The 10,114-nt window shown below is 35.4% G+C and overlaps 2 protein-coding genes across 2 annotated transcripts; one reads left to right on the top strand and one right to left on the bottom strand.

Moving 5' to 3' along the window:
- Positions 1 to 659: 659 nt before the first annotated feature.
- Positions 660 to 4,514, bottom strand: LOC132280053 (protein PEROXIN-4-like). Its single transcript, XM_059782161.1, has 6 exons — positions 4,430 to 4,514; positions 4,102 to 4,158; positions 3,290 to 3,409; positions 3,073 to 3,201; positions 1,477 to 1,606; positions 660 to 1,037 (listed from the first exon to the last, which is right to left on the bottom strand). The coding sequence occupies exons 2-6, from the start codon at positions 4,105 to 4,107 to the stop codon at positions 949 to 951; spliced, it is 474 nt and encodes a 157-aa protein (XP_059638144.1). The 5' UTR covers positions 4,108 to 4,158; positions 4,430 to 4,514; the 3' UTR covers positions 660 to 948.
- Positions 4,515 to 4,729: 215 nt separating this feature from the next.
- LOC132280052 (protein NUCLEAR FUSION DEFECTIVE 6, mitochondrial-like) lies at positions 4,730 to 8,060 on the top strand. Its single transcript, XM_059782160.1, has 3 exons — positions 4,730 to 4,904; positions 5,017 to 5,135; positions 7,726 to 8,060. The coding sequence occupies exons 1-3, from the start codon at positions 4,753 to 4,755 to the stop codon at positions 7,743 to 7,745; spliced, it is 291 nt and encodes a 96-aa protein (XP_059638143.1). The 5' UTR covers positions 4,730 to 4,752; the 3' UTR covers positions 7,746 to 8,060.
- The last annotated feature ends 2,054 nt before the right edge of the window (positions 8,061 to 10,114 follow it).

Genomic DNA, 10,114 nt, shown 5'->3' with positions numbered 1-10,114 from the left:
AGCATAGAGATAACCAAATGTCCCCATTGACGCATATTCATGAATCAATACAATTATCATTTGGGTCAGGCTCAAACTTACCCTCCAGTAAGAAACAGGGTGTCCACTATTAAAATCAAAACCCAAAATTTATTTTTCTTAAAAAACAGGCCTCAAAGAACAAATGTTCCACCATGTTTTCTCATGGATCCATTACAGTGTTGTGTTTGATTGCCAAAGTTGGAATCTTCCCATTTCATTAACATCATAAAATTTCTCTTTTAAGAACAGATGCATTAAACTCAATTTCGCACCAATGTTGGCAGCCACTTCTATCCACCTCAAGTAAAACGGTGTAGGCATAATGGAAAATTTGGACCAATGTATTGCTTACGAGACTCTCCTCATTGTCACATATACTCTAATGAAAAAAGCATATTTAGGAACAATGTATCTAATCACCAATACCATAACGGTCAAGAGTTCAAGTACCCGTAAGGACAAGTGGGTATGTGAGTGTTTCTTGCCAATGGAAACAAAAAATCACAAATACCACTAACTGTCTTTGACATGCCCTTGTAGTCCTGATAAATATTCAAAGAAAAAATCTCTCACACACACACATCAGCCATTTGGGAATTTGCAATAACTTGGTTGAGCTATCAATGCGTTACAAAAACTGGAGAAACAAAAGATGAGATTGATATTAGATATAACATTAGCAGGTACTTGAGAGGATTCAATGCAATGTGATCATGTGGATAAGTCTTATGTTCAACTCTACGGCTGATATTTTTATATGCAACAGATACCTGAAAATGAAAGGGTGAAAGAAGGTGTGATGATACAACCAATTGAAACTTCAGTTTCAGAGTTTTAAGGATAAATTAGCAAAATACATTTCATCTTTAATACAGTAGGTAAAGGGGGCAACTCAAGAATTTTAGCCATTCGTTCTTTTTTCTTCAGTCACCCTTTCTTTGGCATAGCCGCAAGCCTGGTATACATTCTCGCCATTGATTGGTATCCTCTAAGATCACCAGAGCGCAGAAGATTTCCTGCACAGAAGACGATTCATACCATTCAGGAAACCACAGATGAATTAAAAGAGAGGACAATGCATCTAGGTCGAATTTCATGGGAATGACTCAATGAGGCTACTACTTAGAAGCCAAAAAATCATAATAATTTAAAGCTGTGGTCAAAACGCTGCACATACTTTCTTAATTCATGGCATCTGTTTTAATACATTTGTCCAGTGGATGGCTTTCTCCTTTTATACTTCTATGTGTGCGGTGTAAAAGTTCATACAAGTTAAGTCGTCACAACAAATAAGCTGAGCTAAAAACATCTCAAAACCACCAACTTTGGTAAAGTGAAATTGACATATTATGATGCCCTGATTCACATAGACAGTTAATCTGTTTTACAGCTGTCTTGTCCTGATTCACATACACAGTTAAACTTGGAACATGAAATTGCCTGAAACCAACCAACCTGAATCACAATTGAGTGGGCTATCAGGTTCAGGATGGGCCATCAAAGCTATTATAGCCCTACACACAGACTGGAGCGTCCAAGCTGGGCTCCATGCATTCTTCAATATATCTAGGCAAATCTCTCCTGTCTGCAAGCAAAAAAGATAATCAACAAGAACAGTATACAACCAGATTCTTTTTGGGGTGGAGGGTGGAGGGACCAAGGGAGTTTTACACAACAGGACCGTCCCACTTCCTTACCAAAAGAAAAAGAAAAAAGATGCATTAGATTTGGTTTCCAAACTCGTGACATATTTTGCAAAATCCAACAGGTGAGATTCATAGAGTCGCTCGCCCCTAAAGGAAAATTATAGGTATGACAATATCAGTAGCAAATTATGCTTTATCAAATAGGGGATGGTTAATTAAGAAGTTCTTGATCTCAAAACCTTAGCGTCCAAAATAACTCCAACATTCTCATTTAAGATATGAAAATTATCATTTTGTAGAAAGTGGAGATATGGTAAGATTTAAATTAACCTTGATGTCATGATTTGGTCCTTCATGATAGAGCTGCTGCTGCTTCTTCTTTTTCTTTTTTAGACTATCGAAATACGCCCGTAATCATGTCCCAAATTTTCAGTCCCTAACCGCCACTTCCAATCCAGGTTCACCACATTCCACTAGACTAAAGGTTAATGGTCAAGATTCCGAGGTTCATGACAGCATTCAAAGGAAAATTTCATGGACCACACAGTTTTGAATGAACTTACAAGATATTCAGAATAGTGAAGCAATTTCTATCAATCATTGACCAGCTAATATGCTAAATCTTTTGAAACGAGAAGGTCTTGTTGGTTCTAGTTCCAAACTTTTGTTCTTAGTTCTTATTAAAACTTAAAAAAGTCTTTGCAAGAAGTAATCAATGACATCGAGGAAGTTTCCCAAAAGTCAATATGAAATCCACGCTCCTGTTTAACCAGCATTGATGGAAAAGGTTGTTGACATGGAAATACCAAAGCCAAAACTAAAAATCCTAAATGGTAGATGATACACAAACCAAAATTTGGAATCTGTAAGTCCAAATATTCATTTGCTATGCTTCATAATGCTATTATTTGCTGCAGTTGGAGATAAGAGTGTTTTTCTCTTTTCTTTTGTTTTGCACATGTTGAATGTTTAGGCATCTCAAAGTTTAAAGATCAAATTCTAGATGTTATTTCTTTTTGTTAACAAAATACAATATAAAGTTTAAAAATTCTGTAGAATTGGCTGCTAAAAGAGTTTGTATATAGCTTGATACAAAACAAGATTTTAACTTGAAGCCAAAACTGCGGCAGGCTAGTGATCAGAGTGCTGGTATGGCATATAAAAGGGTGAGGTGCCGTCAAGGGTTCATTTTCTTCCTAATGTCATCAAAAATATATTTTAACTAGTGTAAAAAGAGGGTTCAATTTTCCATGTTTACTTTTACAACTGTCGACCATATAATACAAGGAGAGCTGTACCAGAAACACCACATATATATATATATATAAAAAGAGTATTAGTAAAGAGAACAAACACACATCTATTGTCTGTGGATATAATCAAGAGCCATGGCAGAAGTTCTTACCTTAAAATGCACATTTGGATGAAATATTTTTGTTAAGAATCGCACTTGAGGAGGTTGCAAGGGGTAGTGCTCAGGAATGGCAAATGCAAGCTGAAATACACCACCTTCAAAAGGAGTTTCTGATGGTCCCTTAATATATAAAAGGAAACAACACCTCAGTTACCCAGTACACTGGCAGCATTAAATATTAAATCCATTTCATTGCAACAAGACTTACTTTGACAAGAGCAGTCCACTTTAATATGTTGTTATCATCACAAAATAGCTGGATATCAGAATCAACTGCTTTTTCTCGCTGTATTTCCTTGTATTCCTTAAAAAGCCTTGCCCTTGATGTCTGTAAATAGAAGACAATCAGTAATACAAAAGAAGCGATTCAAATTTAAATATGTTGCAGAGGAGCTTCGTGTAAAAATGATAAGATATATATCTGGAAAAGAGGTATTTTTGGATTTTCAACGGAAATATTTCAGTTATTTTCTTTTTCCAAAATTCATCCTCTAAAATGGAATCACAACTGAGAATGGGACCCTCATCACCAATAATGATAAAAAAGGAAGCTCAATCATTTAACGAAATCTTATTCTGCCCTTTCACAAACCTCTTTTACATGCTATAAAACACAATGAGCTCATTCTTCTATGTAAGCACAAATGCTGCGTTTGGGAGCACCGAATCGGCACCTTGGATTTGGTGCTCCCAAATATAGCAAAAGGGCTAGTCAATCGAGTGGATATTGGGGCATAATGTGTGCAAGCTAATTCTGAAACTGCCACTAAATAATTGATCAGTTAGCTATGGCCCTCTAAATAGATCAAGGAGGTGGAGGATTCATACAAAAACAATCAAGTAATCAATCACTTGATGCATGCTATTGAACTTATCAACTTCCAATATATCACTTTTGGGTTACATTCACATACATACATCAAAGAAATACTAGAGAGAATTTACTCTGAACCCATATTTTGATTTGATGTAATATATAAAAGCCCCATAACAACAAGTCTAAAAAGATCAAAAACTAACCTGCATATTAACCGCAATCCCGTGATCCGGTGCAACTCAAAACCAATTAATCCCAAACTGCAAAATTGCCCAAAGAATGAAATAAAATATATTTAACATACATATGATTCTTCATATAAATATCACTCTGAAATTTTCAAGTAGTTGGATAACGAAATTGACATTTTACGCAAAGAATATCAAGCAAAACAGAACCTAACTAAAACTGTTAATTTGCTAAAAGAAGAAAAATCACAGATTATCAAAACAAGAATTATTACTTTAACAGTTAAATCAGATACAAAGATTAATAATATTATAAAAAACGCAGACGAAATTGAGATCAGACCTGAAAGGTTTGGACTTTGGAGTCGTCCAAGAGGAAGAAGAGAGACAAACAACACCCTCCTCGAGTTATTAAAAAATAATAATAATAATAAAAAGCAGTTCTTTTGTTGAAACGACGCCGTTACGTATGATTATGTAGTTTTCACAACACGTCGTCGTGTTATGAATCAAGCAATTTTAGGTGGTCATGGAAAACGGGCGGGTTTTGACCCATATTCAATATCGGGTCACGAGATCTGTGGAGACGACGCCGTACTGGTATTTGTAGAACGGCTCGTACTGCATAAACCCTTGGAATTCGATAGTTGAAAAGCGTAGGCTTCAATGGCGTCTTCGACTGTGCTCAGTAGGTTATCGTCTCGTCTGCAACATGTGGGGATCAAACTCAACAAAGGCTCACTCTCAGCTGATATATCACTGATGAAATTGAGCTCTCAGTCTGCCTCTTCCGCTAGACGCATTTCTCGCATGTCACGGTGGGATTTTAAGCTTTTATCATGAACCCCTCTCTCTCTACATATATATATATATACACACACACACTGATACATACGCATCTATATATTTATATATGTTTTGTGTGGTTAGGTTACCTTTGGAGTTGAGCAGCGTGGAATCAATGATGCCATTGCACAGTGCTATAGCCTCAGCTCGATTGACATCGAGCTTGTCGATTGAGTCTCAGAGCTGGGGATTAATTCCTCAAGGTGCGCTTTTATTTTCTTTTCGATTTTTTGTATTTGTTACAATTTTTTGTGTCTTTAATATATGAAATTTTGTTAGATAACTTATTTGATATTTTGTATCTGTAACCTTCAGTTTCATTGTTTTATTACAGTGTTGCCCAGTAAATTGTTGTAGACTGTTGTCATGTGAGGGTCAATTGACCCTAATATGCATATATTTGATTCCAGAAATGGGTGCATGAGATTACTTTGGAGGTGAAATTTCGACATAACCTTCATCCTTATATAAAACTTTAGGGTACTACAAATTGTAATGAAATATTTGGTTGAAACAAATAAAAAGTGTTGGAAACTGTATATTGATATCAAAATTTGACCAGACCATTATGATAGTATTCTGTGAGGTTCAATTCTCTTGAAATACTATTGAACATCTTTCATTTCTTATTTCACTGTGGCTTAAAATGAATTAAATTAAGAATTGGGATATGAGTTGTTTATGCTTTAAGTGCATGGTAAAATGGTGCACAAAAGAGTGGTTTCTCACAGCCTTATGAAAGAATGCAGAGTTGCTATTACCTAAATTCAACAAAGACCTTTTAATATTTTGATTCGGATAAGTGAGAAGACTAAAAAAGAAATGATTAAAAATATGCATTTTGGGAATCTTTGGAGTAGCTTCAGAAGGTCTTTTTTTTTTTTTTTTAAATGACCGCCAAATAGCAGCAGAGCGTGGAAATTTTAGATGCAGTGATGTTTGTTTGTGAGTTCTAGGTGCAAATAAGGGGGAGAAAGTGTGAAATCGCCATAATAGAATTACTTCTAATCTATCGTTGAACAAAGTCAAAATATTTAACATACTGAAAGGGGGGGATGTAACTTTTGTTGCCTTTCTCAATGGTTGGGATAGGTTTCTGTCTTTATCATTGGGCTACACTGTTGTCATGTGATGGTCAATTAACACTAATATGCATATGTTTGATTCCATAAATGGGTGCATGAGATTAATTTGGAAGTGAATTTTCCATATAACCTTCGTCCTTATATAAAATATTAGGGTACTACAAATTGTAATGAAATATTTGGTTGAAACAAATAAAAGGCGTTGGGAAAATGTATATTGATATCAAAATTTGACCGGACCATTATGAAAGTATTCTGTGAGGGTCGATTCCCTTGAATACTATTGAACATCTTTCATATCGTATTTCACTGTGCCTTAAAAATGAACTAAATTAAGAATTGGGATATGATTTGTTTATGTTGTGAGTGCATGGTAAAATGGGAAACAAAATAGTGGTTTCTCACAGCCTTATGAAAGAATCTAGAGTTGCTATTACCTAAATTCAATACAGACCTTTTGATATTTTGATTCTGATAAGTGAGAAGACTAAAAAAGAAATGATTTAAAATATGCATTTTGGGAATCTTAGGAGTAGCTTCAGAAGGTGATATTTTTTAAGTGACCACTAAATAGCAGCAGAGTGTGGAGATTTTAGATGTGATGATGTTTGGGAGTGAGTTCAAGGTGCAAATAAGGAGGGGGAGGAAGTGTGAGGTCAACATAATAGTATTACTTCTAATCTATGGTTGAACAAAGAAAAAAATTGAAATACTGAAAGGAAGGGAACTCAGGGAAGTAACTTTTGTTGCCTTTCTCAATGGTTGGGATAGGTTTCTGTCTTTTTCATAGGGTTACTTCTGGTTTCCTTCTAATCAGTTCATTTATGTTGTTTATGTAATGTATTGTTGCTCGTACATCTTGAATTCCTCATCTTAATTGCTAAATTTGATTAATGTTTTTGGGGAACATAAGCTTTGAATGTGTTGCTTCAAAATAGCATTTAGTGTTACATTACTCTGCTCAACATGACTTGTGGGATTTTATTTTGCTCTTATAAGTATTCCTTCAATTTGATTGTTGTGGTTGATGTTACCCACTTCTTTAAGTCTTTGCAACACCTTATTTTCTCTCTTCCTGTAATGGTAATTGAATCAAGAAAATAACATTGTTAACATAGAACATCTTTCGGCTACTAGCCTTGATTATCACCTCCTCTATACTCAGCAAATTTGCAATCTATAGTCATTTTTGGCTTCAATTATCAAAAGCATGTGGTCTCAAATATACCCTTCTTCATCCTTGTGTCCAAGATTGGATGTTTTGGGATCAAATATTCTTCTTAGCAAGTACTGAGGGGTCTACTCACCTTACTTTATAGTGGCTTTGACTTTTAATGGTCATAAGAATGGCGAAACACGAAAAATGTTACATGAAATACCTGTTTATGATTCAAATAGTACAAAATCTTGTGTATTAATAGCCTCCCCCATATTGTTGTCCTGGATCTTCTCTTACTATTTGAGAACTTTACAATCCTTGTTTAAATCCTCTGTGAAACTTGTGTGGCTTCTGAATCTTTGAAGATTAAATGATCCATGGACCAAAATGGTCCACTGCTAGTAATCGGGTATGTGCTACTATCATTACATTATAAAGTATATGTTACTGAGTTGCTCTTATTATTTGTATATATCAAGCATGCACTATATAATGTTCCATGTGACAACAATTATATATCTTTAATAAATTCTCTCATTCATGTTGCAGGCATCTCAATGCCTTTATGACAAACCGAGATGCAGCGAGTCATTGAGAGGCAGATTTTCTTTTGAGTAGGAATGTAAGTCGCATGTAGTCTTATTTTCATTTTGACTTCAAAAGTCCCGGAATTGAATGGTTTGTTGGTACTCTGAAGATCTGCCTGTGCTGGTGTTGTTTAGCTCTCTGTTACCTTCCATCTTTTAACTGTATTTTTCTTTCCAAAGGTATGATGAATTGTTATCTGACTGTAAGAGGTTCCATAGCACTTTGTAGCTTGGCCTTCTTTTCTTTTTTTTTGTTCTCAGTTACATGTTTCTTACTTTATTCCGGATTTTTCATTACGTGCATTGTTCATCTTCTTTCATTAATATGGCATTGGATGATTTATGCTATTCTGATAACCAATAAAATTCTCTTAATTAACTAGCCTTTTCCTCAGATTACTTTGGCAAATAGGTCGGATTTGGTACATGTTATCCGACCAAGGCTGAGATCATGTTTAATGGTCTTTGTTCCATTTAATGATGCCTGTTATTTATTTGTGCTACATCAAACCTCATGGATGTCCTTGTTTCAACTTTCAAATGAGAACTTGGCTAACTGGCATGTTTAATTTGTCTTCCATGTGAATGGTGGATGCCTTTTGCTTCTTTTGTTTGTGAATGGATAAATGGCCTTTGGACCCCATGTCAAGAAGCCACAAGTCCTCAAAAATAGCAGCAATTGTTTATGAAGGCCAGGGGTGACAATCAGGTCATGTTAAATATGTATGTATTTAACCTATGAATGTACACATGTTTAGGGATGTCAATTTTTACCGCCCCGCCGGGGCCCCGCCCCGTTCTGCCCCGTTAATAACAGATATGGGAACACTTATTATACCGTTGGGGCGGACATGGATACAAATTTTGTACCCGTCGAGGGTCACGGGGCGGGTAAGGGTTCAATATACATATCCTAGGGGCCCCGCCCCGCCCCGCATATAACTATATTTAATATATATATATATATATATATTAATAAGTTATTTTAGCGGCTCTTACAATCCTAATTTGGGATGTAAACTTGGTATTAAATTTGCTTTTGTTTTGGTTATGGTGGAAGTTGGAGCTTAGAACTTCTTGTGATTTGGTTGTATTAAATTTTTATTTTTGTTTATTATGTTCTTTGAATTATGTTATGTGCATGTTATTTTTTTTATTTTTGTTACATAATTTTATTTATGTTGTGTCATTCCTAGGCTTTGCACATTTAAATAGCAGGAGTTTAAGTTCCAAAAAGTGGGAGAAAAAAGTGGGGCGGGCACGGGGGCACAGTATTTCCTAACGGGGCGGGGTTGGATATGAAAATTCAACCCGTCGCGGGTCTCGGGGCGGGTATGGACTTGACAAAAATTAAAAGGGGCGGGGCGGGATTTAGGGAAACCCGCTCCAAACCCACCGCGTTGCCATCCCTACACATGTTATCATTAATTTCTCAAAATTTTGGTAAGATATACGACCTTCCTATCTTTTATTAGTTTACAAAATTCCTCTGTTGATAGGTAAATTCATGTCACATTGTATGTGTTAAACGGCTAGACTGTATTATTTTTCACAGAACATGAATATTATTACATGGGTTTATTGATGTTAAACAAGTTGATTATCAGAATGTTTACGTGGCATGTTGTTTCAACATGTTAATTTTGTTGTCCTATTTACACCCAGAATCTCTGTGCGAGATCAATTTCAAATTTAAACTCATGTACTTCCGTATTTGGTTCAAGTCATGACATGTCAAGAATTGTCACCCTATTGAAACCTTCAGTTCTAGCAGAAGCTGCAGAACCCATTGTGGTGTTCTAGTTGGCAGCGAGAATTTAAACTGCTTCAGTATGGTGGTAATTTAGATTTAGCAGCATGTTATGATTCTTACCATGAGGTCCACAATTGTGCTGTTTGTCCCTCGATCATGCGGTGTTGCAACTGCACTAATGCTGTGTTTGGATGCAATTCCGAAACACCACTTCCAATATGTCCATAGCATAAATGAATGAATAATGTTGTCACCAGAGTCAATGAATTGAAAAATTCATTAGACTAATTTGACTTTTTATATATCTCAAAATATCTGTTTTAATCTTGTAATTAAAACAAAAAGAGTTCATGAATGAATGAGAGGGACCATTCTTCTGTTCACATCGTGCATGTAGACAAAACGAACACTTACCGTATAAGTGCCTATTTTGAAAACTTGAGCATCTCCCTTGCATGGACCACTTCACTTGGTTTATATCAATTAAGAGAGAGTGAAAAAAAGTCCATGATCTGATTTCAAAAAATCCATCATCTTAGTAACATATAAAATTATAAAAATACCCTTCTTGATTAAAAAAAGAAAATAAATATTTTCA

The sequence above is a fragment of the Cornus florida genome, unplaced genomic scaffold (genome assembly GCF_030987335.1).
Source record: "Cornus florida cultivar Cherokee Brave unplaced genomic scaffold, ASM3098733v1 CherokeeBrave_3.0.0_Hap2_Chr10, whole genome shotgun sequence".
NCBI classification, from domain to species: domain Eukaryota; kingdom Viridiplantae; phylum Streptophyta; class Magnoliopsida; order Cornales; family Cornaceae; genus Cornus; species Cornus florida.
Note: the sequence above shows the minus strand (reverse complement) of the source record. Positions and strands in the feature narration are given on the sequence as shown.

Excerpts from the sequence above, each read along its gene's own strand:
- LOC132280053 (XM_059782161.1), bottom strand. Across the intron at positions 3,202-3,289 it reads AGTGGACTGCTCTTGTCAAA|GGACCATCAGAAACTCCTTT; the intron begins GTAAGTCTTGTT and ends TTATATATTAAG. Across the intron at positions 1,038-1,476 it reads CCCACTCAATTGTGATTCAG|GAAATCTTCTGCGCTCTGGT; the intron begins GTTGGTTGGTTT and ends TCTTCTGTGCAG.
- LOC132280052 (XM_059782160.1), top strand. The coding sequence starts at position 4,753 with ATGGCGTCTTCGACTGTGCTCAGTAGGTTATCGTCTCGTCTGCAACAT. Across the intron at positions 4,905-5,016 it reads CGCATTTCTCGCATGTCACG|GTTACCTTTGGAGTTGAGCA; the intron begins GTGGGATTTTAA and ends TTGTGTGGTTAG. Across the intron at positions 5,136-7,725 it reads CTGGGGATTAATTCCTCAAG|GCATCTCAATGCCTTTATGA; the intron begins GTGCGCTTTTAT and ends TTCATGTTGCAG.